The sequence below is a fragment of the Salminus brasiliensis genome, chromosome 23 (assembly GCF_030463535.1).
Source record: "Salminus brasiliensis chromosome 23, fSalBra1.hap2, whole genome shotgun sequence".
NCBI lineage: Eukaryota > Metazoa > Chordata > Actinopteri > Characiformes > Bryconidae > Salminus > Salminus brasiliensis.
The window spans coordinates 3,102,857-3,130,806 of NC_132900.1; the positions used below are offsets into that span (position 1 = coordinate 3,102,857).

At 43.8% G+C, this 27,950-nt stretch overlaps 2 protein-coding genes across 2 annotated transcripts in view; one reads left to right on the top strand and one right to left on the bottom strand.

The window, feature by feature from the left end:
• nyap2b (neuronal tyrosine-phosphorylated phosphoinositide-3-kinase adaptor 2b) overlaps window positions 1-3,000 on the top strand; it is a 31,216-nt gene extending 28,216 nt beyond the window's left edge. The window contains exon 7 of the mRNA XM_072669029.1: window positions 37-3,000. Coding sequence (XP_072525130.1) covers window positions 37-267 — 231 coding nt within the window. The 3' untranslated portion in view covers window positions 268-3,000. The remainder of the gene's footprint in view (window positions 1-36) is intronic.
• Window positions 3,001-3,982: 982 nt separating this feature from the next.
• LOC140545949 (uncharacterized) lies at window positions 3,983-27,950 on the bottom strand. Its single transcript, XM_072669026.1, has 47 exons — window positions 27,904-27,950; window positions 25,896-25,938; window positions 23,652-23,723; window positions 23,393-23,527; window positions 22,758-22,802; window positions 22,302-22,418; window positions 21,868-21,930; window positions 21,495-21,530; window positions 20,576-20,638; window positions 20,403-20,438; window positions 19,941-19,982; window positions 19,375-19,455; window positions 19,247-19,291; window positions 18,093-18,155; window positions 17,414-17,458; window positions 17,274-17,327; window positions 17,129-17,192; window positions 16,892-16,996; window positions 15,873-16,025; window positions 15,271-15,351; window positions 15,037-15,191; window positions 14,586-14,658; window positions 14,259-14,365; window positions 13,615-13,798; window positions 13,468-13,536; window positions 13,266-13,373; window positions 12,959-13,174; window positions 12,725-12,883; window positions 12,475-12,636; window positions 12,227-12,370; window positions 11,934-12,035; window positions 11,453-11,634; window positions 11,322-11,385; window positions 10,558-10,632; window positions 9,979-10,089; window positions 9,770-9,874; window positions 9,603-9,674; window positions 9,250-9,378; window positions 8,859-8,966; window positions 8,036-8,191; window positions 7,809-7,916; window positions 7,345-7,479; window positions 7,137-7,253; window positions 6,861-7,049; window positions 6,046-6,329; window positions 4,911-5,203; window positions 3,983-4,393 (listed from the first exon to the last, which is right to left on the bottom strand). Exons 1-46 carry the CDS (start codon window positions 27,948-27,950, stop codon window positions 4,949-4,951), a joined length of 4,959 nt encoding a protein of 1,652 aa, XP_072525127.1. The 3' UTR covers window positions 3,983-4,393; window positions 4,911-4,948.

The following is a 27,950-nucleotide window of genomic DNA, read 5'->3' on the forward strand; positions in this document are numbered from 1 at the left end:
CCCCCATCCTCAAACTTCTGTCCTCCTCTTTTGCAGATGCCACCCATGCCGTGGGTATACGGCGACGCCACCATGCTGGAAATGATTGAAAGGAAACAGCGCCTGTGCCGCGAGATCAGGTCCCGCCAGCGGCTTCCAGACCGGAGCCCCTGCAAGAAGGAGACCCTGCCGGCTGTGCCCAACTGGAAGAAGGCCAACGGGGCAAAGAAGTATGGGCCTCCTCCATACCCCACCCAGACCACTGTCTTCTGGGACACAGCAATCTGACTGGTTGCGGAGCACTTCAGGACTTAGGACTTAAGACTCTGCCCATCGTCGCTGAGATGGGCAGGGCAGCCAATAATTGTGCTCCTGCTGGAGGACAGGCAGTGCGCGATTAACATAGCAATACCGAGTGTGCAGATCGTCAGGTTTTCGTATCAATGTTTATATCCGATATTTTTGTATTGTGATTCCTTGTAAATGACCTAGGGTTAACAGATATTTTCTAAACAAGATGGAATATCTTTGCAAAGAATATGTAGAGTTAGCACAATACCATTTTACTTTTCTTTTTCTTTTTATTATTTGTTTTTTTTTTTACATCACAATACAAAAACTAGCTAATCTCATTGTATCACTGACAGTCACAGGCCTTTATCTTTCAGACCTCTCAAAATTAAGGTTACGTGGCATTTCGCCATACTGAATGAAGTATATTTTAACATTGGATGTGAAACTGGATGAGGGCTAGCTCTAGTCGCAGCCTTGTCTCGCTTTTCATTTAATAGAATGTGCAATTAAGTCATCAAGTACTCGAATAGATGAAATATTCTCAACAGTCAATTATTCCGTTGTTTTTTTTTTATTATTTATTTCATAAATGCTTTACTGCTCGAGCTTTGGGTTTGGGTGCACAATTACAAAAATCGAGGGTTTTGGTATGTAAGATAATCGAGAGTTACCGAAAGCCGAGAGTTACCGAAAGAAAAAGAGAGAGAGAGTGTTTATGAAAGGCAGTGGATGGTAAGAAATAGGGAAGAGAAAGGATGACAATGAAAAGGACATAGTTCTAAGGGCCCATTTTTGCTCTGTAGATTTGGCAGATAGGTAGCGCTGTAATCCTGAGGGTGTGGCCCTCTTTTTTGGGTCTGTGGCAATAGCTGGCAGGAGCCGGTGAGAATCCTCTACCATGCACTATGAGGATAGTTGCCCAGAGATTAAAGACAATCTGGAATATTTAAAGTATTTTTACTTCTTAACATTATTTAAAGGTTGTGTAAATGCTTGTTTAAAGAAATGGTATCTGGAGGAGTAGTATTTGCTGTGGTCCTGCACTGGATGACTGCGTCATTATTTGTTGGTAAGTTGTTCCTTTTTGTCATTTTGATTGATTTGTGATGGACACAATCAGCCCTGTTTGGGTGTTTGAAACCAATGACCAATGGCTCTTAGCAAAGGACTTAGCAACCGTGGCTACATGACCCAGTAATAGGGGCAACCATGGTTGCATGACAAAAAAAGGGGCAGTAAAGAAAAAAGTAAATGCACTCCCATAACCTTCTACATTATTTGGCTGGAGACTTCCATCAGGCCACCCTCCCTCTACCTCAACCGTTCAAGGTTAGTCCAAGTGGTCATTACATTTGCACGACGAATGCAACATCTGCATTGCCAAAGTGTTTTGGATCGTGGAGCGAAAACCGCGCCCCTGCCCCTCCCACTCTACTCCACTTTATTCCCGCCATGGACTTTATTTAGGAAGAATTACAAAAATGTGTTGCCTTGGAGATCGGCGCTCACTGTGACTGGGTCACACTGAGGGGGGGAAGGTAACAAGCACTGTAGCCTAGCAGGCCCAACATGGGCAGCCAGTGCACCAGTGGTTTGCGGTTTGAAGGTAATATTCTGGTATGCCGCTGTCGGGCAAAAACCTCCAAAATCTCCATTGACATTTGGACATAATGTGAATCTGGCAGTTGTTCTTTATATTGTTTCAAAATTCCATGACGACCGGGCCAATAGAAATGCTCCAAAATGCCCCCAATTCTGACATTTTCACATTGAATTCCATTGAAAGTTACACAGGTTTTTAGGCTCCGAGTGGCTCAGCGGCCTAATGTGCTACCACTGTGGCCGGGGGGTCGCCATAGATTGCGATCGAAAGCCGAGCCATGCCACTTTGTTGCCATCAGCAGCCAGAATCTGGGAGAGCACAATTGGCCATGCTGTCTCTGGATTGGTAGATTGCACTCCTCCCCCTCATCGCTCTTAGAGAGATGTTGGCCCGACCCGGCCCAGGCGCCTGTTAGCTGGTGTGGTGGTGCTGGGGACCCTGTGCTTTCCTCAGAGCGTGTTGGCTGCCTGGCGATGTTTCCGAAAAGAGGCGGTGGATGGCTTTGCATGCAGCGGAGGAGATGTCCTTACCTTGCCTATACTTAGCGTCGGGAGCATTGCTAGCTCTAGGGGGAGCTATTAATGGGTGGGTTAATTGGCAGAACTAATTAGAAGAAAAAGGGAAACATACAATAGTCACACAGGTTTTTTCCTTCAGGTTTTTGGATGACAGTGACCGTATGCTTCTTCTAGCTGGCCACTGGTCAGTTCTTGATACTTTCACTTTCCTAGAAATGGCAAAAGGAGGCCATGAGCCCTTTTTAAACCAGACCAAATGAAGTATAAACATAGTAGCTGGAGTATCACTCAGTATATGGTCAAAAAGACATGCAAATTCTGAGATGTTTCCATACATGTGTGTGTCTGTATGTGTGCCAAGCTACATTGTACGCAGGTCACCTATTAAATGATTGTTTGACATTCACTCTCTTGTGCCCGGGAGGTGCAGGTTAATGAAATGTAACGATGTACAATCTCTTTGTATGTAAAATGTGCACTGTGACAGGTAGAAAGACTACGTCCTTTGTCTTATTGCACTGAGTGTTCTCTTATCTGTATAGTAATGTTTGAGCTAAAAAAAGAAGTATGCTGATTGTCACAAGGGTCTTTTTGAGAGAAATAAATATGGACTTCAAACTGCTAAGGAGATACGAGTCGTTCTGCTCATATGGGCTCTGTGGCATAAGGAATAGTGTGGTCTTCTAGCTGGGGGGGGGGTCAAAAGTAGTGGGTTCAAATCCCACCAGAGTTGGCACTGTGTGGTGGGATGGTGTGCTGCAACAGGTAACACCACTACCTGTCAGTGAGCTTGATTCCCAGTCCTTGGTCCTTGGGTAAGATACAACATCGGTCCAACTATGTAATACAAGTAAGCTTGTAAGTTGCTCTGGATAAGAGTGACTTTTATTTTTTCAAGTGAACCTGCACCGTAAAAATTTAGTCAGGCCAACTTCAAAAGAATAACTGATTAAATTGACAGATTATTTTACTTTTCAACTTAGTTTAGTCAAAAATAATTTATTTCTGCATCTCAGTTTGGTCAACATTACATCCTGAGTTTGGCCTCAAAAACATCAGTAAATGAGCTGCAGCTGAAACTGATACTGTGTAAGATGTTCGGCCTGTGGCTCCGCCCCTTCAATTACTTACTATTTATGCAGGTTTCCATCTGCAGGTTAGAACTTCTCCTATGACATTGGGGAGGCTTCCTATTTTCAGACTCCTGACCATGGAGGGCTGGGGGTGTTGATGGGATTCAAACTTATGATTGCTTCTTGACAAGTAGGCAGTTAGACAGTCGCCCCACTCTAGAGCTGTGAAGCCGTGTACATTTCTGTGTCTGAGAAAGAGGTAAGGTACATTTACTCAGATCTGTGTTTGTGTGTAGTGTAATTTCACAGCTCTAGACTGGCCCTATGGTCTAACTGCTGCTCAGCAAGTGTGAGGAGGTCATCACAGTTCAGCACTGCATTGTCAAAAGCCTCCCAGTCTGGGGATGTCATGTGATAGGGGGAGTTCTAACCTGCAGATGGGAATAAAAAGTCAACAAATTGAGGGGGTGGCGCCACAGACTAAACATCTCATGCAATGTAGCTCATTTATTAATGTTTTGAGGTTCAACTCAGTATGCATTGTTGACCCGGGGGTCGCCATAGATCGAGATTGAAAGCCGAGCCATGCCACTTTGTTGCCATCACCAGCCAGAGTCTGGGAGAGCACAACTGGCCTGGTAATTTATGATTGCTTCTTATGGTCTCTTGACAAGTAGGCAGTTAGACAGTCGCCCCACTCTAGAGCTGTGAAGCCGTGTACATTTATGTGTCTGAGAAAGAAGGGAAGGGTACATTTACTCAGATCTGTGTTTGTGTGTAGTGTAATTTCACAGCTCTAGACCGGCCCTACGGTCTAACTGCTGCTCAACAAGTGTGAGGAGGTCATCAGTTCAGCACTGCATTGCCAAAAGCCTCATCAAATGCCTCCCAGTCTGGGGATGTCATGTCGTTGGGGGAGTTCTAACCTGCAGATGGGAATAAAAAGTAAACAAATTGAGGGGGCGGAGCCACAGACTGAACATCTACTGCATTATAGCTCATTTACTAATGTTTTGAGGCTCAACTCAGTATGTATTGTTGACCAACCTGAGATGTAGTAGTAAAAATGTGAGTTAGCAGAATGTTTGACTTAAATATTTTGAGTTAACATTAAAAAATGCTCTGTAATGAGTTACTGCATCATGTTAAGTTGGCCTGACTTTTTGTACAAACCCCCCTCGTCACATGTAGTAACCTTGAGAATGGTGTTTGCCCTGGGAGTAGTGTAAGTATTGACCACGGGACATGAAGTGTAATCAGAGATAAATATTTAAAAAATATTTTTATTTTTTTAAATATAAAAAAAAGCATTTTATTATTGGAGTATCAAAATGTGTACTAGTCATCAGTTCAGTTTATGCAAATTCACAATGATTACAAGCAATGAATGAACATAAGTCACTCTATCATCATAAACACGGTAAAAGAATAAGGCTCAACCACCTTATTAATCACATTCCGGATGATCTGCCCAAGGTTCGTCACCATTTCATGCAGACGTGGCATCGGCTGGTGCGGTTCCGCTGCTGATCTGCAGCCTTCAGTGTTTGTGTCTGTGGGGACTCGACAAACTCGCAGCTCACGCGAGTCAGCCAAAAGCTGTAGATGTTGGCAAAGTAGTGGCACGTGCCACGCAGGCCCTGGCACTCCACGAAGGGCTGCGTCCTGAAGTCCTTCAGACAGCTTCCAGGAGAGGTCAGAGACTGACCACCACCCTCATCGCCAGAGCCAGTGTGCTGGGAGAGCAGTTGTTAGACACAGATAGACGTCTATCTGTCAATATATACATATACATGTGCACACATACAGTCATATCAGAACATTATGACCACCCCTGGGCGTCAGGATGCCAGGATCTCTTGCATGTATATATATGTGAGGACACCAGTCAGTTGTAGCAGAGTGCACAAAATTGTACAAATACTTTGTTACCTTACTTAAGTAGAAATGTTGGTTATCTAAACTGTACTAGAGTAATAATTTTTTACTTCTAGTTAAATTTTCACCCAATTATCTGATCTTTCTACTCCTTACATTTTAAAAACTATAGACCCCTGTGGCGCGTCCTAAGCTTTCGGCCTTTGTTTTCCTTCCATTACTTTTACTTTTCTACTTGAAGTCGTTCTGAAACCAGTACTTTTACACTTTTACTGGAGTAAAAAGCTTCAGTTGTTACTTCAGCTTCTATAGAAGTCTTTTAAACCCTCGTATCTCCACTCAGTTTTACCTGAGTGATGAATGTGAGTACTTTTGACACCTTTGGTGGTAGCATCAAGGTAACCAACAACTTTGTGGGATGTTCTAGAGCTGGCGTGACATTAAGTGCCACTGATGCCAGAGAGGTGATGATGACTGTAATGTGAGTGGTACTGAGCAACCGCTGTGGTGGGGCAGTTAACCTCTATAGTGAACACCTTCCATCACCTAATACAGTCCATGCCACAACGTCTCACTAGTGTCAAGTCAAGGTGGTTATTCCCGTTATTAGGTGGTCATAATATTTTAATATGACTGTATATATATATATATACAGATTATACTATATATAACGTCCAGCCCAGAGCAAAGACAAACTCACCATGAGGAATGAGTAGCCTATCCAAAGGCTTCTCCAGCCAGACGGACAGCTGGGCACACTGGAGTCCTGGTTATGGACTGCCACCGCTGGAGCAGGAGCCTGACACACCACACAGCGGCTGATGTACTGTTGGATCTCTCCACCTGATACTGGCATCATGGGCACGGGTCTGTTAGTGGTAAGCCAGTAGGACTTGTCATTGCGACTGGCGTAGTGACAGGCAGCAGAGTTACAGTAGGAGAAGGGCATGGTGCTGAAGATACGTAGACATGAGCCTGCTTGGCCTGAACACAGAGGGGGAGGAGGGGGGTTTCATATGGTCTGAACACATACATTTCCAGTATCATACCAGTAACTTTCCATGGGAACTTTAGCTTGGGAACTATGAAAATATTCCAAAATGTAAATTATTGTGAATTATTGTAGGAATTAATAGAAAATATTGGATAATTTGATCATCAATGTACTAGTTTTTGATCAACACCAGACATGACGGCATACCAGTACAATAACAATCGCCATGGGAATGAACAGGTAATTATGGGAATAAAATGAGAATGTATATATATATAACTTTATGCACATTTCTCATCTGTAGCTTTAAATATTCCCATTTTATTAAATATTAAATAAGGTAAATTTCCCAACTTTAAAAAAATTCCCAGAATTTTGTAACCCTAATCTATGCCACTGAGACGGGATGCAATCTTAGGTAAGCTGAGGTTGATTCTTCTTAGCTTGAAGACATACTGTGGCATCAATGTGAGTATCGAAGCCAGTAGCGATAACTAAGGTCCCCTAAACTGACATTTTACCTAAATCTTGTGTGTATGCTCTCTCCTGGCCCTCCAGATAAAGCAGGCTGTAACCACTCCAAAGAAGAGGCATGCCTAAAGGACACTCAGGTATTGCCTCAGATTGACTGTGGATCACCAGGAGAAACACAGAGCTCACTGACACACTTGGGCCTGGGAAACCAGGCTCTCCCTTGGGACCTGGAGGGCCTGGGGGTATATAGAAAACAAAGAAAATCATTCAGAATAACATCTACACATCAATGCTCTACACAAAGTTGCCCATTTTGTCTTTACCTTGTGGTCCAACAAAGCCTTGTGGTCCAGGATCTCCAGCTGCCCCACAAAGACCTGCATGTCCTGCAATTCCTTGCTGCCCAGGTGGACCACGATTGCCCCTCAGACCTTTCAGCCCTAAAAGGAGACCACAACATTATGCAGTTCCTCCCACAGCCTCCCATATCAAAACGATAGATGAGTTGAAGGGAGTGTGGGAAGACCTTACCTGTGGATCCTGGGTTTCCTGGAAGTCCAGGAGCTCCTGGGAATCCCGGTGATCCAGGTGGTCCAGGCTTTCCTTGTGGTCCCAGTCTGTATGGGGGAGGGCCTGGGATGACTATACCAGGTTGTCCTTGGGAACCTAGAAGGATGTAGAGGAGATAAACAACGGTATTCCAAGATCACTATGTGTCCAGAAGTTTCTGGACACCCCTTCACAGCTTGTCAAGTCCTTGTATAGAAGCACTGCCAAAAGTATAGGACTCTCTGGAGCTGAGACACACATAGACACATATTGGCAGCATGCTACCTAATGCCAGGGGTGTGCTAGTGAGGTATAAAGGCCCCAGGCATTGAAGTGAAGTTGACTGTGCTCTCTGGAATGATGAATACTTTTGGGATGAGTTGGGGTGGTGTCCCAATACTTCTGTCCATATAGTGTATGATCAGCAATGAGCAGCAAAAACTTACCCATGTCCCCTTTCATTCCTTTATCACCCTTGAACCCTGGTGGCCCAGGTCTGCCTACGAGACCTGGTGCTCCTGGAGGACCTATCAAGCCAGGTAATCCTTGCACCCCTGAAAATTCAGTTAAGAACACAGTTTGAAACCAGTTCAGGTATCCATGCATCCATGACAACAAATGTGAATTATCATGAACTTGGGTTTGGCTGTGCATGCTATTGCAGACGACTTGCCTTTGGGCCCTGGTGGTCCACTGTACCCAGGACGTCCTGGGAGTCCCTCTGTACCTTTCAAGCCCTTTGGCCCAGGGTGCCCTGGTAGCCCCACGTCACCTGGGTCTCCTGAGTAGGGGAAAACTAACCCTGGAGGTCCAACTTCACCTGGTGGACCTAAGACCAAAAATATTATGAAGAGCAAATGAACAAACAGTTGAGGGACACTGTTTATCAGTATACGGTCAAACCAGCATAACTGGGAGGTTATGGAAACAGGATAGAGGAACCACTTGTGTTTTGGTTCTAGTTGCTTGGCAACAACAGCAGCAGTAGCTAGATAGTAGCTAGACAAGCTTCAGCACACCACTTACTCTATAGGGACAAAAATATTGGGACACCTGCTCATTCGTTGTTTCTTCGGAAATGAAGGGTATTAAAAAGAGTTGATTCTGCTTTTGTTGGAGTTACTGTCTCTACTGTCCAGGGAAGAAGGCTTTCTACTAGATTTAGGAGGAGGGCATTGCTGTGAGGATTTGACTGCAGCGTTAGTGAGGTCAGGATGTTGGATGATCACCACCCCACCTCATCCCCAATTGCCCCAACTTATCATAAAAGTATTAGATGGAGCCCTTCTATCATTCCATTAGCCAGACTTCTCTACAGGGACTAGACAAGCTGTATGTGTGTGCATTTGCACATCTGTGCTAGCAATTACAACTTAAAGTAGCCAAATATATTAATTAGAAGGGGTGTCCAAAAACTTATAAACATATAGTGTAAAAAAATATATGTAAAATGTAGACAAATGACCGCGTTAACAACTAGTCCAAAAAGAACCAGCCTGGAGGTCCGTAAGGTCCAGATGGACCTAGGTCCCCGCTGAGTCCTGGGATTGATCTGTCACAGTTTCTGCCTGGGACGCCAGGTGGACCGGAGGTGCCAGGGGGACCTGAGGTAAAATCCACAGCATTATCATAAACTCAGCAAATAGGTACCCTGATCAAACACTGTATGAATAAAATATTTATCAGCCTTTTAACAATTAATATCCATCTCCATATTCAAACATGCTCCCAGAAATGCCTGGACGAATCCAAATTCTGCTCATCTGAGTGCAGAGCAATGGTGTTATCCACTATGCTGTCCTACCGCATTCTTGCGAAAAAGGTACCCATTGTAAAAAAAATTTAATTCCCAGCCCAAATTCAAGTATGGGAACCATTTGTTGAGACCTGGGTCTCCAGGCTGCCCTGGCAGGCCCTTCTGTCCTGGATGGGAGATTCCTGGATTTCCGGGGGAACCGGGCAGACCCTGGTCTCCAGGATCACCTCGTAAACCAGGAGGACCAGATATACCAGAACCTAGAATTGAAACATTGTAATATCAGACACATTTAAACACAACTGGTTTTTAACTAAAACAATATTTGGAGGTAAGGTCCAGATACTACTTTCATCAAAGGGTCAGGTCTCATAACAGAATAGCCACTGAGGTTTGTAATGGTCAACTAGTTACATTAACCGTTCAATTACAACATCCAGAAACTGCTTTGGATCGAAGAGCCTCCCTAGTGCGATTCTCTCACCTGTCCCGCCTCTCTCTCCTTTATTACCAGGGAGACCATGCAGGCCATCTAGTCCAGGAGGTCCTGGAAATCCTGGAAAAGAAGGAATCCACTGTCATCTAAAGCTAGAATGAAATACTGGCTGAATATCATGCTTCTTAGGAATTCTTGCTTGTTCCTGTTCATACCTTTTAGACCTGGTAGTCCTGGATAACCTTTAGGTCCTGGTGATCCTAGAGCTCCTGGAGGACCAGGAAGACCAAAACGCGAAAATCCTGGAGGACCTATGTGTCCTACACGGACACAAAAACACGACACGTCATGAATGGCTGCAGGTAGAGTACTAGGAGGATTGACGTTCTGTGAGGGAGCTTTCAGAGGCTTTAAATGAGATTACCTTGAGGACCTGGAGAACCTGGTGGTCCAGGAGATCCAGGGGGACCAGGCAGCCCTCTCGGGCCTTGAAGTCCTTGGTCTCCCGGGTCCCCAAAGACTCCTTCTTCCTCAGCTGTTAGGAAAACAGTAGTTAAAGTACTAATCTGGTAAAATAATAATAATAATAATAATTTGCATATGTAAACATGCCAAATGTTGCCAATCTGCCAAGACATGCTGCTTCTTAAGCAGCCTACAGTGGGTATATACTGAGCTACAATTAGCTAAATTAGCATTAGCTGAACTAGGACTACGTGTTGATTAATGCATTGTTGCATTTGTTAAATAATGCTGTTAATATATCATTTTTATATCATTTTCACTTCATTCATTTATTATTACATTGTTATATTACATCTTAATTTATAGATAAAAAAAAATCAGAGCACTTTGCTGCTGATGAATAAAAGGGAGGTTTCCAAAGACACACATAAACAGAGACACAAAAAAGGTCAGATTCCATAAAACACACAACTTAATTCTGAATAAATTCCATCTTAAAAAAAATTAAATTAAATAAAAATGAATACATATATCTGACCTTTTGGTCCATTGTCACCCTGAAACCCCTTCGGCCCTTGTGGACCTGGAATTCCGACAGAGTCTCCTTTGTCACCTAGAAAAAGTAACATAAAAATGGTATATGAAAAATAAAACGTTTGTGGACACCCATTGCTGACACAGATGTGCAAATGCACACACATTGCATGTCTAGTCCCTGTACTGCCAATAGAATAGGACTCTCTGGAGCAGATAAACAAGAACCTATTGGCACCATACTGCCTAATGCCAAGCGTAGGCTAGAGCAGGGGTGGGCGATGGGGGCCGAAGTCCAACAATTAACAGGTGTGCCCCAGCCCTCTAGAACCAAAATTGCTCACCCTTGGGCTACAGAGATATAACCCTCCTAGCTTTGAGCTGTGGAGCAACGGAAATGTGCTTTCTGGAATGATAGTGGTGCTCCATCCAATATGTTTGGGTTGAGCTGGAGATGAGGTGGGGTGGTGATCAACTAATGATCTTGTTGCTGAATGCAGATAAATTTTCACAGCAATGCTCCTCCAAAATCTAATAGAAAGCCTTTTTCCTTGGACAATACACACAGTTACTCCAACAAAAAGCAAAAGCAACTCTTTTTAATACCCTTGATTTTGGGAGAAACAATAAATGAGCAGGTGTCCCAATACTTTTGTCAACACAGTGTACAAAGTTAAGAAGTTAGGAAGCTTAGTTACTGTATATAATCATGAGAACCTACAGTATCTTATGATTACCAGCATATCGGTAGCCATGTGAGTCTTATACCTTGAGCTCCTGGCAGTCCCTGGTTTCCTGGTGCTCCATTTAGTCCAGGAAGACCTGGATCACCCTGCATGAAGAAAGCTATTATTATCTGACACTTTGCAGCTCTATTTTTGACACAGGCAGCAACTCACCTGATCTCCAACATGTCCTGGGAAGCCCATAACTCCTGGATATCCTTTAGGTCCAGGTGGGCCTGGTGATCCCTGAGGGCCACTTCTTCCAGGTAAGCCAGGAAAGCCTTTCTGAAACCCAGGGCCACCATTCAGTCCATTCACGCCGTGTTTACCAGGTGACCCTGGAACACCTTTAGGTCCTGATGAATGGACATATTTCATAAGTACATTATACAAACCTAAACCTAAGCATAACAAAGCTAAAACAAACAAAAAGAGCATAAAATCTTATTGGATGATGGTAAAACTTAAAAAACAAAATAATGCTGAAATACAACAATAAACACAAATTAATAAACATAAGTAACAATTTGTAATTTGTATTAAAATAAAAAATAGAAATAAATAGAAACAAACTTAATTTAATACAATAAAATGTTATTAACTATTTATTTTCTTGTATTTTTGCTCCCTAAGAGCCCCCCTAAGACCCATTTACCTCTAGGTCCTGTAAAGCCTGGCCTTCCATTGATCCCAAGTGAACCCCTCCTGCCTTTCAAGAGAGATACAAGACCTGGAGGTCCTGGAAGTCCGCTAATACCTGAGCAAATTGTCCACAGGACATGACAAGAACATGGTACACAGCTTAAGGTCGTTGGTATGTACACTGGGTTGGCCATTTTATCAGAAACACTGTCCATATAGTAGCACTTGTGGGTTATTGCAATGGCCATGAAGGGTTAACTGCCTTGTATACACTTTTCTATTAAAGCCAGGAAGTAAGCAGTGTACCTTTAGATCCTTTGCAGCCATCATCCCCTGCCACACCTATCTGGCCCTCATCACCTTTCACCCCTGGTCTACCCGGTGGCCCTGGAAGACCTGGGTATCCAGGCAATCCTTTTAATCCAGGCAACCCAGGATGTCCTCTGATTCCTGGAATGCAAATTTGGGTATGCATTTCTTTACATCTGCACAGCCATGGATTTGATGGATAGATAATTAGGTTTCAAGTGTTTAAACATAACAATATGACCTACCTTTCATTCCAGAGAGCCCACCTGGCGCTCCAGGTGGTCCTCTTAAGCCATGAGGTCCAGGTGCACCAGGGGGACCAGGTTGACCAGGTGGACCAGGAGTTCCCTTCAGTCCATTTCCAGGAAAACCTGCCAGTCCCGGTTCTCCTTTCACACCTCTGATGCCTTGCAGAGAGCACAGTGTCTTATGAGTTACATGAAGGTTATTTGGAAAAAACAGCAAATTCAGCAAAGTCTTCTCAGCCTTGTTTACCTGGCTGTCCAGGCAGGCCTGGAAGTCCAGAGGGGCCTGGGAAGCCTGGATAACCATTACAGGAGCCAGAGCTAACTCCTGGTGGTCCATGTGGGCCTGGGTCTCCAGGGTCTCCATGTTGCCCTTTACATCCTACACTTCCAGGAAGGCCTGTTTCTCCTTCACGAGACAAACATGAGAACATTGGACATTTGAACATTAGAAGCAAATGGGAAAAGGCTGTGCAACACGTACCTTGTAATCCATTGGGGCCTTGAAGACCTTGACCACCCTTTGGACCAGGGAGTCCAGGAAATCCTGTTCCAGGTATTCCCGGTCTACCTCTGAGGGAATCTCCTGGAGGCCCCTTTAACCCTGGAGGTCCTGGTGGCCCTGGTGATCCTGCTGCACCATTATAGCTGCATCCAGGGGGTCCTGGATCTCCTGGATCGCCTCGTATTCCTGGATGACCTATGAGGGTGACACTTGAATTCACATCAGCAAAACAACAAATCAGTTAACACAGTTTTCCCAAGGACAAAAACACGAGATTTCAACTTACCTGGAGGTCCGTGCCCCCCACTGTTTCCATCATCTCCTTTTTCGCCTTTTGGTCCCTGTAGACCAGATAAGCCTTGATATCCAGGTGGTCCTGGTGGTCCAGGCGGTCCTGGTTATCCCAGAAGAGAACTAGTCTTTTGAAACCATCCCACAAATGAGAAAGGTAAATTATCCAAATAATTCTCTGCGAAATTATTGTCTACCTTGGTCCCCACTGTCACCCTGTGGTCCTGGTGGGCTAGGGTTACCCGGAATACACGGAAGCACATCCCCTAAAAACACAACTGTAAAGCTGTAGTTCCAGTATTGGATCTACTGTAAAATTTGGCAGCACTCATATAAACATGTACCTTTTTGACCTTTAGGCCCAGAAGATCCTGGTGGACCTTCTGTGCCCTGGTCTCCTGGTGGTCCTGGTGGCCCTCTTGGCCCAGGCACACCTATGCCTTGAGGTCCTGCAGGTCCTGGGTATCCTTTAAGCCCTGCAGTTCCAGGGTATCCTTTGTATCCCTTGGAACCAGGATAACCATCACCCTAGGAGGACAGTTTATGACAAATCTTATAGAGTGTGGCTTCCAAACCTGCAGTGGACCAGCTTGTATCAGCTTGAAGCTAACACCAGACCACCGATTTCAGGAGGACCAGAGATCGGGCTCAGGGATAGCTTCAACACTTGATCAAACGCAAAGCAAACAAGCATTCCCATCTCCGGAAACAAATACCTAAGGCTAGTGTGAATTCTTAAAACTGAGGCTGTTAATGAAAGGTCACATTGTACCTACACCTATAGGCCCCAATATATACAAAATAGATGCCATTTGTAGACTGTAGCCCATCTGTGTGGCACCTATGTGACAGGTGTTTCCAATAAAATGGCCTACACGTGAATGTTGAAGGTGGGTGTACCTCATAGACCAGCTTGAAGAACTCTTGTAGCTACCTAGTAGAGTGAAAATCTACACCATTAAGTGAAGTGTCTTGCTTATGAACTTACTGGTGGTCCTGGGTCTCCAACCAAACCAGGTTGCCCTGGAAGTCCTGGATGACCAATAGCTCCTTGTGGACCAATACGCCCTGGATTGCCCTGGTCTCCTTTTATGCCTTAATTTAGATGGAACAAAATATAAGTATATATGTAATATATATAACATACAAATACTCAAAGCTGATTGGTCACAATTTGAGGCCGGTGTTGGTATTGAGCTTATCTAGTACCTGATCTCTAGTAGTAGATATTATAAATATTCAATAGTAGCGACTCAGCTTTAATGAGAACCAATGAGAACTTGAGACAAGCCTAACGGAGAGCCACGAATCTTACCTCTTGTAGTTGAATAATAAGGGTCTCCTTTCTGACCTTTAAAGCCCTTAGGACCAGGTGGACCTGGAATTCCCTAAACATGAAAGATTTTGTAATGATCATTATACATACTACACTATATTGACAAAAGTTTTGGGACAAATTGAGATTTTGAAGATTTGCCACGAGGATTTGATTGCATTTCGGTGAGAGCATTGGCGAAGTTGGGATAATCACCACCCCAACCAGCATTGCTCCACATGTTGGGTAGGGCTTTATTTGGCATGGTGCCAAAAGTTTTATGTTTATTAGCTATTGTTTCCATGTGCTATTTGGAGGAATAACAGAATATTAGGCATATACTTTGGCTCATCATAATGTTTTGGCTTATCTGTGTATATATATATATATATATATATATATATATATATATATATATATACGTATGCACAGCACTCTGGAGTTCACTCACACTAGGGCCTAGTGGACCTGGGTCTCCTCGGGGCCCTAGTTCACCCCTCAGTCCCTTCGTCCCAGGAAAACCATTATATCCTGGAGGTCCGGGTGGGCCAGAAGGGCCAAGCTGGCTTGACCCATCAGAGCTGCAAAAGATATCCCCGGGACAGCCTGAAGAAAAGAGCATGGATTACATCATGCACCCACTCAGCCAGTCTGTACTAAGCAGAGGTAAAACAGTAATACACACCTTTCTGCCCTTTATAGCCTTTTACCCCAGGAAATCCTTGGTCCCCTTTATCTCCAGGCAGGCCGGAAATACAACAGCAGCTCAGGCACCGAGTGTCTGTCAGACCATGTAAAGTTACAGAGCGGGGTCAGGGCCGAGTGCTGAGCTCAGAGCAGAGTGCAGAAAAGCCTCCAACTGACTCAATATCTGCAGCAGAGCTCCAGACCTGCTGCTGCTGGTAGAGCTTAGAGCAAAGGGGGAGCAGCTCCATATTAATACAGCCTATGGGTTTAGAATGGGATGTCCTATAGGTATAGTGGTTGCTGAGGTGTTGCTAAGCAGTTGTTATGGTAGCCTAGTGATGTTGCAATGCGGTTGCTATGGCGTTGCTTAGTGGTTGGTGGGGTGTTGCTAAGCAGTTGTTATGGTAGCCTAGTGGTGTTGCTAGGTGGTTGCTATGGTGTTGCTTAGTGGTTGCTGAGGGGTTGCTAAGCAGTTGTTATGGTAGACTGGTGGTGTTGCAATGTGGTTGCTATGGAGTTTTTAAGTGGTTGCTGAGGTGTTGCTAAGCAATTGTTATGGTAGCCTAGTGGTGTTGCTAGGTGGTTGCTATGATATTGCTTAGTTACCTGATTGCCCAGGTGGGCCTCTGACTCCTTTGATCCCAGGAAATCCAGGTGATCCGGGTGGCCCAGGAATAATGTTTAGCAAGCCTGGGTCTCCCTTGAAACCTTTAGGTCCCTCAGGACCATGCAGTCCAGGAGGGCCAGGGGGACCTACAACAATCAAAACAATGGCAGGAAAAAGAAAGTAAGGATAAGAGGAGAAGATTTAGGAGTGACGCGTGTTGAGACGTGAAGGAATAGACTGAGGTGGAGCTAGAAAGCTAATGAAACGGTAATAGAACCAATCCCACATTTGCCTCAACCATGTTTCCACGGTTAACCTCAAAGAGACCTATAGACCACATGATATGCAGTTATCTAAAAAAAACTGATGCGTCAAGCATGTCTCGTTTGATTGACCACACTTAAAAGAGTCTATCAGAATGGGTTTTGGTGTAAAACAGCTCACCAAGTCAGAACTAAGGCTTAAGTAAGGCTTAACATTCTCTGGTCAATTTGAAAAAGTTTGTGGACACCCCTTCTTCTGAATGAATTCAGCTACTTAAAGTTGCACCATTGATCTTACCACAAGTGTGCAAATGCACACACAGCTTGCAAATCCCTGTAGAGAAGTACTGTCAACAGTATAGGACCCTCTGGAGCAGACAAACATGGACGTCTTGGTAGGGTATAAAGCCCCCCAGCATTGAGCTGTGGAGCAATGGAATTGTGCTCCCTGGAATGATGGATGGTGCTCCAGACAATAATTTTGGGATGAGTTGGGGAGTTGTAGATGATGAGGTGGGGTGGTGATGGTAATCATCCAACATCCTGCCCTCACTAACGCTCTTGTTGCTGAATGCAATTAAATCCTCACAGCAAGGTTCCTTCAAAATCTAGTAGTAACCCTTTCTTCCCTGAACACACAGGTGTCCCAATACTTTTGACCATTTGTTGTACAGTGAACCCCAATTTTACACCAAATCCCACTTGATGCTTTCTAGGGATAGATTCTAGAAGATAGATGCTACATCAACCTGAGAAGGTCGCTCCACTTTGTCCAGGTTGTCCTGGGTCTCCCATCAGTCCAAAATCCCCTGAAGGTCCTGGTGGTCCACGTGGACCCGGGTCACCTGGGTAACCTAAAGATTGACATATTGTCAAATAAGTGACTTAAACAGAATCTCCAAGGAATGCCCTGAATCTTTTATGTGTATTATTTTCTAATAGGTTCTACATATTCCAGCAAAGGTCAAGTGATCAAGGTTCCTCACCTGGCTGTGGGTCGAGATGGCGATCCCCTGGAGGACCTCTTAAACCTGGATCCCCTCTTCCCCCCTAAAGAAAAGCCCATGATGTAAAAGTCATATCTGACCGTGTGTAGGTATTAAGGTCTGACTCATATGGGTGGCCACTCACCTTCAGACCTGGGCGACCACGCTGACCAGGTGCTCCTGGGTCTCCATGAGGTCCCTGAGAGATTGGGAAGACTTTAGTGAGTTGCGAGAGCTGAATTGTTTCGTACAAGAACGTACAAGATATTTCATGTCATTTATAACCTGTGAACCTCGAGGTCCTGCCAAGCCATCAATACCTGGAAGACCCTGCAGAGAGAGGAACAGCAGGACTAAAAAACAGACATGTGAAATGGAGAACAACTGGGAACAACAATAAAATATACTCTATATGGACAAAAGTATTGGGACACCTGCTTAATCATTGCTTCTTCTAAATTCAAGGGAATAAAAAAAAAAGAGTTGCCAGCTTTTGTTGGAGTAAGGAAGGCTTTCTGCTAGATTTTGGAGGAGCGTTGCTGTGAGGATGTTGCGAGGTAAGGATGTTGGATGATCACCACCCCACCTCATCCCCAGATGATGGAGCACTGCTGGGTGGGCTTTGTGCCCCTCTATTAGCCCACGCCTGGCTTTAGGCAGCATGGTGCTTATGGGTTCACGCTTATCTGCTCCAGAGAATCCTATTCTATTGGCAGTACTGTCTTTCTACAGGGAGTAGACACGCTGTGTGTGCATTTGCACATCTGTGTCAGCTTGAAGTAGCCGAATGCATTCATTAGAAGGTGTGTCTTGACATCATGGTGACCCCTGGTTCTATTCACCAGCACTGTAACCTGAAACCTCTGCACTGCACCAAGATTTGCTGACATCTCAACCAATGAGGTGGGATTCCCCTTGGCTTGTTCCAGTCGTCACAGTAAAGCCATGCAGATGGTCCTCTCACCCGAAGGCCAGGAAATCCCGGAATCCCCTTTTCTCCTTTCACCCCAGGTGCTGACGGAGTTCCCTGAAGATAAGCGAGAGGGAGGAGTTTGTCAGCCAGTCAGATCTGCACACACACAGCACTACCTCACAAAACCATGGCTGTGAAAAAGCCCTGAATCATGAGGAATCAGTCTAACGGTGGTGATTCAGCTGAGAACAGACAATAATACTCAAGCAGAGAAGAGCACTTCCTGAAGGAAACGCAGATGGTTGGACAGCTAAAGTGGTCGCCACCTCCTGGCAGATGGTTGGCTGGTCTGACCTGGCCGATAAGTAAGGCTGTTTTGTAGGTATTTGCAAAAGAGTTGCTAGGTGGCTGCTAAGGTTTCTCGAGTGGTTGCTATGGTATGGCTAAGTGGGTGCAAGGTAGTTGCCATGGTGTTGCTAGGCATTTGCAATGGTATCCTACATGTTACAACAGGTGGTTGCTATGGAGTTACAAGTTGATTGCTATAGCACTGTAAGGTAGTTGCAATGGCATTGCTTAGTGGTTGCTGAGGTGTTGTCAAGCAGTTGTTATGGTAGCCTAGGTGGTTGCTGTGCTATCCCAAGCAGTTGCTATGGTGTTGCTAAGTGGGTGGTAGGTAGTTGCCATGGTGTTGCTAGGCATTTGCTATGGTATCCTACATGGTTACTACAGGTGGTGGCAGTGGTGTTGCTAGGTGGTTGCTATGGAAGTACAAGTTGTTTGCTATAGTGCTGCAAGGTAGTTGCAATGGCATTGCTCAGTGGTTGCTGAGGTGTTGCTAAGCAGTTGTTATGGTAGCCTAGTGGTGTTGCAATGTGGTTGCTATGGCGTTGCTTAGAGGGTGCTGAGGTGTTGCTAAGCAGTTGTTATGTGCTATCCTAAGTGTTTGCTATGGTGTTGCTAAGTGGGTGGTAGGTAGTTGCCATGGTGTTGCTAGGCATTTGGTTGCTAGGCTATGGTATCCTACATGGTTTATACATGTGGTGGCAGTGGTGTTGCTAGGTGGCTGCTATAGTGTTGCAAGGTGGTTGCAATGGCATTGCATTGAACAATTTCAGATTTCCTGATACACTGAACTGTTTCCTGAACACACACACACACACACACACACACACACACACACACACACACAGAAATATACTCACATCTGGTCCATCTGGCCCACAGGCTCCTGTATCCCCCTTCTCCCCCTACAGTGAAAAGCATCAAGGGAACACTTGATTATTATTTTAATGACGTCCTGCTGAGCTGATCACGCCGGGACCGTATTTACCTTCGCTCCTTTAATGAGGTGGTCCACAGGAGGCTCCTCCAGCTCATCTGGTCCAGGTAGACCTTGCATGCCAGGAGCTCCCTAAAGGACAGGAAGGATGCTGAATGAACCTGTCAGCCTGTTCCTAGTGGTGCTTTAGAGAAAACCAAATCGCCTATAAAGCTTAAGAGAATGCAGATCTGCACATGCTCACCATTTTACACCATATATTTCAAATTATATATATATTTTATTATATTTTCTTACTATATAAAAACAAACACACAAACACTTTCTCATTCTCAGTGATAATAAACTGACATAGTGATTCTGGAGCGCCACCCGGTGGATGAATCCCTCCTGTACTTTCTCTAATCCAGGACATTGAGGAAACCAAAAGCTCCTGTCTGGCCTGTAGTGCCGCCGTGTGGCCACAGACTGCCTAAACAGTGCCAGGTTAAGATACAGGGATGTGCTAAATACTTTGCATATCTGGGGGGCCGCAAGGAGCCAGATTCACTTCACTAGAAAGAAAAAGCCCACCAAACATTTTAGAAGCGTAAGTGCATCACTGCATGTCTGCTCACCTCATTGCCTTTCGGACCAGGAAGTGACCTGCCATCATCACCCTGAAAACAAAGACAGTGTATACTGTATGTGTGTGTGTGTGTGTGTATTTTTAACCGTCATTTACCATGTCCTGATGCGTCAGGACATGGTAACCATGGTAACCACAGCTTCGGCCAAAAGTCTAGAAGTCCTCATATCTAGATTCCATTCCTCCCTCCATCTGTGCAATTTTAGTACCACCACCCCAAAGCATGACAGATCCCCCCTGCCCCATGCTTCACGGGTGGCAGCGCATTCATCCAGAACTCATCCAGGTAACGTGTCCTTCTTATGACTCCACCACCAAGATCATGTTTGTGCAAGCAGCACTGCACAGCGGGACGGGGCACCACCAATCCTCAGGTTCTTGGCAGTCACATGCCAGCAATTCATTCTCTAATTACACAAATGTGTGTGTCGTTGATTACATGCATACTTACGGGTGGTCCCTGAGGCCCTGGAGGACCGGCAGGACCCTTTTGGAAATGGAGAGAAATCCATAAAAACAGTGTTATCTCAGTATAATAGTGTAAATATCCCACAAACGTTTAAAAGATTAAGATCTTAAAGGATTCACTGTTGTGAAAATCGGCATGCAAAAATCTCATCTTACAATAAAGCCAGCTGGACCAGGAGGGCCTAGGCCTCCAGGGAGCCCGTCAATGCCAGGTAGTCCCTAAAATAGAAGAATGCACAATGTAAAATATGTATAGCATATTCTTTATATATATATATATATATATATATATATATATATATATATATATATATATATATATATATTATTATATATATATATATTCATATAATTCATAGAATATATATATATATATATATATATATATATATATATATATATATATATATATTCTATGAAACTAATTTGACAGCTACAAAGTTGAGGAAATATTTATTTTTACATATTTTATAATATTTTATTAGATTTATAGTGGTATTGAATATTGAATATTACATTTGTTAATGTGTGAATATGTGGTATGATCTGATGGAGGCTATGTGAACCAGGAATGCAGACATTCTGGAGATGCAGATAGCCCAGAGGTTAAAGGGTCAGAAGCTTTAGGGTAAGTCAGATATATTAGATATATACTTTATTAGTTTTATAAGTAAAAGTTTTTATTTATAGCATTATCCACGTCATTATTATTTATTAAATCATGTTTAGTTTATGTATATTAGTATTACACTACTGCTGTTACTACTTCTACTAATAATAATATATTTTGTGTAGGTTTACATAGAAATGTTATTTACAATTACAATAACTGTTAATATCACACAAATATGTATAATAACAAACATAAAAATGGAATAATAGCCATACGTATTGTTATTAATATTGAATTCAAGTAAATAATATTACTGTTAATAATAATTTAGTTAGAAAATTATATTGACACTTTCTAAAGGTCATTGTTTGTAAACACAAGCTTGAACTGCCTTTGTATTGGCATGATAATACACTTTATCTTTAGTAAACATTAATATTTCAGAACATTACAGCAACTTACAGGTGGGCCAAGAGGACCCGGCAGACCAGGGTTTCCCTGCAGGAGAGTAAATTAAAAACATGTAAGAGAAGCCTCAGGTCATTTCAGCCGCACCCAGATTCACAGTAGCTCTCCTCTACACTTAGCTGACCAATGGTAACACTACCATCGCCACTAGTCACTTGCCACTGGGCCGCTGGACGATTCTGCTAAATGCTAAATCTAGGGCCTGGAAAGTTCCCCCAGAATATAAGGAGGAGAGAACTTTGGCCACTGGAAAAGCATCTCTAGATATAGCCTGACCAATCAGGTGCATGCATTAACAACACACACACACATACACACACACATACACATAGGTAATAAAACACACAACTGCTTTAAGCTCACATACTGGAAGTCCCCCAATGGATACAAACGTTGCCTCCCCCTTCAGGCCTTTGGGACCAGGCAATCCCTAAGTAAGAGAAGACACCTCTATGAACAGTCACTTACAGATCACCTGACACACATTGCTTTTACATGTACGCTATCAGGCAAAAGTTTTAGAACACCCCCCCATTTTAATCAGCAACCCACTGGCAGTGCTGCCCGGCCGAGTCAAGCCTGCTTCTCGGCCCTGACTTTCCTTTTTCTCATTCAACACCCCCCCCCCCCCCCCCCCCCAGCTTTTTTCCCCATGAGCGCTTTACTGCTTACCTTTGTACCATCTGAGGTCACTGGACTTTGAACCCTTTTTCTCGTCATTAATCTGGGAAAATTGGGGATGTTCTAAAACTTTTGACCAGTAGTGTGATAATGTTTCAATTGGAAATATACAGGACTTACATCTAATCCAGGTGCTCCACCAATCCCTGATGGCCCAGAAGGGCCAGGATCCCCCCGACTGCCATTACAGCCATTCGGACCAGGTGGGCCAGGAAGGCCTCCTGCACCAGGGTGTCCCTGACACACAACACACACACATGGCATGCTACGTTAGCCATAATAACAAAGATGTGATAATGCACACAGTGTTTTAACATCACGATTTAAAGGAACGGTTCATCAAAAATCCCTTTAAAACCATTTAATTGATGAACCATTCTTTTCAACTCAAAAGCCTTTAGTGTTTTATACAAAGTATTTACAAAGGCTTTATAGTTTACTTAGATTATTGTCAACTTAAAAACTCAAATTAGCCAAATAATCATGGAAATACATGGATGGAATCAAGGAAAACCATCAATGTTTTTTTTATTATTATACTAAAGTATTAAAGTTATGATGAATAATTCCGCTCACGTTAACACCATTTGCTCCAGAAAACCCTGGAGTTCCGGTACGTCCCTTGAAAGAAATGGGAACAAATTAGCAGTTACTTACACATATATCAGATATACACATATACAAGACATTTCTCTAAGTAAAACACAGCCCGGGGATGTCCTACTAGGCATGTTTATCGGATATCAGCTTTTTTAGCCACAATCCAGTTCCGATCCTTTGTTTTTACCACTGTGTTCTAGCAGAGTGCCCTCTGGCGCCCTCTAGGTGCCATGAAGAGATATTATCCCCAGCCTGATGCAACGAGGAGCATTCTCAGAGAGCAGCAGAGCAGTTTAGAGTCTGCAGGGTGGAGCTATGTGAAACATATGTAGAGCTTTGACTGCGTTTGAGCTGCTTTTCCTACAGACGTTGGTCTATTTTCTGCATTTTTTGGCCTCTCTGCCCAAACAATGTGTGGAAACACACTCCCACCCATGTCTTTACTCTTTAATTACAGCTTTAAAAAAAAAATCAACTGTGGCGGAAACCTAAACATCCGATCTGAGTATTGCTTTAACCCCTAAAAAAAAAGCCTACAGAAGTGTTCCTGTAGCTGCTGAGTAATACACTTTAGTGGGTAATATGCCTTGGAGTGTCAAGGGGTTACTTACCCTCTCCCCTGAAGGCCCCTCTAACCCAGGCTCTCCCTGGACTCCTCGTCTTCCTTTTTCTCCCAGCCGACCCGGTGGACCACGAGGCCCTGACTCACCCTGCGGACCCTGCTCACCCAGCTTACCTGGAGGCCCCTATAAAAAGTAGAGGCGAAATCAGCGCTACTTAGTTTGAACAGAACCAAATAAAAAAGTAAAGCCTACTGCTCAGCTTACTTCAAAAGTCATTAAGAAATCCAGCACCTCAGTATGTTCATACCTGCGCTCCTTTGGCCGGCTGGCACCTGCACACAGAGCAGTCTCTGCCTCTACATGGCTCCAGTGTGTCGCCCTGATAAATATTAAAGAAGCGAGACACAGGGAAATCAGGACCTGCAACACTAAGCCTGCTGTAATGGTTCACAACACTCTTAGTGCCCTATCTTACACCCTGCGCAAGGCGTATCGTGATGCCCATTGCTATCTTACACCCCGCCAACAGTCTATTTTCACACCTTCGTCCTGCGTCGTTTAAACAGCAGCGCTGCTTGTGAATATCTCTACACTCATGGGCACGGTGGTCTCAAAATGAGGGGTGTTCAGGTCAGTTTCTGGAGTACTGCTGTGTATCTTGACTACGGAAAACACAGGAGGAGCTCCACTGACTGAAAACAGCCTAGTCAGACATTCGTCAACAGTCAGACGCTCGTTGCTATCTTGGCAGTGAATTGTCAACACAGGTGCGTGCAGCCCGAAGCTCGTATCCCGCCCCCCCCCCACGCTTTACACCAATGAAATAGCAACCCGCCAAGGTCAGTCTGACCGCACCTGGCTCTTAAAGGGATGGCAAGCGACACGCTGATTGGTTTATTACTGCACGTTACGCCCAAAACAAACACACCCATGATTAATTAAGAGACAGTACATGAATACTTTTGAGCGTTTCAAACCGCACAAGGCGAACTTTTCCCGCCGTTACCATAGCAAAGACACACTGACACGCCCCCTAAATCAAGTTGCATGGTGCGTGGGTGACGGATCACCCGTGGGTGGGGTGGCAGGGTTTAACATAGCGGGACTGTATGGGCCCTTTAAAGATGGTTGTATTGGTGGGCTGGGGGTATTGTGGGAAAATGTACCCTCATACCTGCTATGAGAAACTATTTCAGCGGGAACACGAAGAACCTGGTTATCAGAACTGATCTCACACCAAATTCCTGTCCCACATTTCTCCCACAAAGTGCTCCCATAAACACTGAGAAGTCCGACCAAAATATTTACCAAATATTTGGATGCGGAGGATCTGAGGTGAAGACACTCCTCCGAGCAAAGCTGCCCACAGGCTGGAACAGTTTCACTTTCAATAAGCAGCTAAAATCCTTATTCCCAGGCATTAATTATTAATAATTAAGAGGAAACAAGGATGCTGCGGGGAAATACATGTCTTATACGGTATTATAAACATCAGCATGAGCACACATGAACTCTCTCTCTCTCACACACAGTCACACACAGCTGAGGGGTAGAAATATGCAGTGTTTTAGTAACAGAATAAGGACTGACCTGTGGTCATTACATACTTATGGTCATTCATCACATTCTCTGCTGTAGGAGGTATTGCCCATATAGGCATTATAATTGACAGAGTAGATAAACATGAACCTATTGGCACCATACTTCCTAATGCCAGGTGTGGGCTAGAGGGGTATAAAGCCCCCCAGCATTGAGCACCCCAGCAATGATGGATGGTTCTCCATTCAGTACGTTTTGAATGAGCTGGGGTGACACTTTTGTGACTGGATGCAATCAAATGAGGGGTGATCATCCAACATCCTGAGCTCACAGCAATGTTCTTCCAAAATCCAGTAGAAAGCCTACTAATTTTCCCTGGACAGTAAGGACAGTTACATTTTATAATAGCCTTGATTTCTGAGCAGGTGTCCCAATACTTTTGCAAGAATTGATTATAGAATAATCAATGGAATTGGCACTTATTTCAAAGTTACTCAAACTGAATCATGAATTGAAAGAACCCCCCCACCCCCCCACCCCCCCTCAACACTGAGCTGTGGGGTGGTGATCCTCCAGCATCCTGACCTCACTAACTAATGCTCTTGTCGCTGAATGCAATCAAATCCTCACAACAATGCTCTTCAAAAAATCTAGCAGATAGCCTTCTTCCCTGGACAGTAGAGACAGTTACTCCAACAACAGCAGGATCAGCTCTTTTAATACTCTTGATTTAGGAAGAAACAATGAATGAGCAGGTGTCCCAATACTTTTGTCCACATAGTGCACATTTACTATTTATGCTGCAAAGAACCCTCAGTAAACTCAATTGAACTGGATTCATTAGAAGTGCAGAAGTGAAGTATGTCTCTATAGATGATATTACTTAACCAGGGGTGCCCACACTTTTGCATTAGACTGTATATAAGGTAAGCAGGGGAATGTTATTCGCTTGAACGATGTAAACATGCTCATTAAGCCTGGTGACAGGAGCACTGAAGGAAAGGGCACTCACCGCGTTGGCCTGCTGTTCTGAAAGGTAGAGCAGAGCGATCCACCTGCAGCAAAGCGAAAACATGAATGAAAACACATGAATTTGCAGGAAATCCGCGCATAGCAGAGCTGTTTACTGATCCTGACCAACACCACACTGTCCGAATGATTGTGCAGAAAGTATACCCTTCATCCGGATAAAGAGGCCGTTTTTAAGCAGGCCTCAGGAATGTGATAAGGTGTCGTTGGCTAAACAAGAGGTAAAGCATGTGGGTAATGGGTTGATGATGATGTAATGATGTAAGAATTCTCAAAAATGTGATCAGATATTGCATAATTGGTATAAATGGTGTTACATTAACAACCAAGACCCTGATTTACATTTTTTTTTTAAAGTTGCATTACATTACATTAAATAATAATTTAATCACATTATTATTCTTATTTCTTTGCATTTTTTTGCACATAAAGTTAAGTTCACATGTATAGTCTTCTGGACACAGGGTTAGGGTTAGAGTTGATTTAATGGTAAGGTTTAGCCTAATGTTAGGGTTAGGGTTGAATCAAGGGTAAGGTTATGAGTAATGTTAGGTTAGGGTTGATTTAATGGTAAGGTTTAAGTTAAGGTTATGAGTAATGTTAGGGTTAGGGTTGCTTCAAAGGTAAGGTTTAATTCAAGGTTAAGGTCAAGGTTAGGGTTAGAGATGTTTTTTTAAGTTTTTTGGGTTGATTTAAGGGTAAGGTTATGGGTAATGTTAGGGGTAGGGGTAGGCCTGATTCAATAGTAAGGTTTAATTTAAGGTTAGGGGTAGGGTTATGGTTAGAGTTGATTCAAGGGTAAGGGTTATCTTAATGTAACGGTTAAGGTTATTGTTTGAGGTTAATGTTAGGGTTGATTTAAGGGTAAAGTTATGGGTAATGTTAGGGGTAGGGTTAGGGTTGATTTAAGGGTAAAGTTATGGGTAATGTTAGGGGTAGGGGTAGGGTTGATTTAAGGGTAAGGTTATGGGTAATGTTAGGGGTAGGGGTAGGGTTGATTTAAGGGTAAGGTTATGGGTAATGTTAGGGGTAGGGGTAGGGTTGATTTAAGAGTAAGGTTATGGGTAATGTTAGGGGTAGGGTTAGGGTTGATTTAAGGCTAAAGTTATGGGTAATGTTAGGGGTAGGGGTAGGGTTGATTTAAGGGTAACTTTATGGGTAATGTTAGGGTTAGTGTTAGGGCTGATTTAAGGGTAAGATTATGGGTAATGTAAGGGTTAGTGTTAGGGTTGATTTAGAAGTAAGGTTATGGGTAATGTAAGGGTTAGTGTTAGGGTTGATTTTTGGGTAAAGTTATGGGTAATGTTGAGGTTAGGGTTAGGGTTGATTTAAGGGTAAGGGTATAGGTAATGTTAGGGGTAGGGGTAGGGTTGATTTAAGGGTAAGGTCATGGGTAATGTTAGGGGTAGGGTTAGAGTTGATTTAAGGGTAAGGGTATAGGTAATGTTAGGGGTAGGGGTAGGGTTGATTTAAGGGTAAGGTTATAGGTAATGTTAGGGGTAGGGGTAGGGTTGATTTAAGGGTAAGGTTATGGGTAATGTTAAGGTTAGGGTTAGAGTTGATTTAAGGGTAAGGTTATGGGTAATGTTAGGGGTAGGGTTAGGGTTGATTTTTGGGTAAAGTTATGGGTAATGTTGAGGTTAGGGTTAGGACTGATTTAAGGCTAAGGTTATGGGTAATGTTAGGGGTAGGGGTAGGGTTGATTTAAGGGTAAGGTTATGGGTAATGTTAGGGGTAGGGTTAGGGTTGATTTAAGGGTAAGATTATGGGTAATGCAAAGGTTAGTGTTAGGGTTGATTTAGAAGTAAGGTTATGGGTAATGTAAGGGTTAGTGTTAGGGTTGATTTTTGGGTAAGGTTATGGGTAATGTTTAGGTTATGGTTTGGATGGATGGCTCACATTAACTGTTGAGCTTTGTGCCAGACGTGGTAGGTCTACTGTTCTGATATTGTGGTGCTCCTTTTGTTATACAGTATGAATGCAGGACTCACCAGACAGTAAGGATTAGATATCTAACCACGTTGGTCAACAGCCTCAT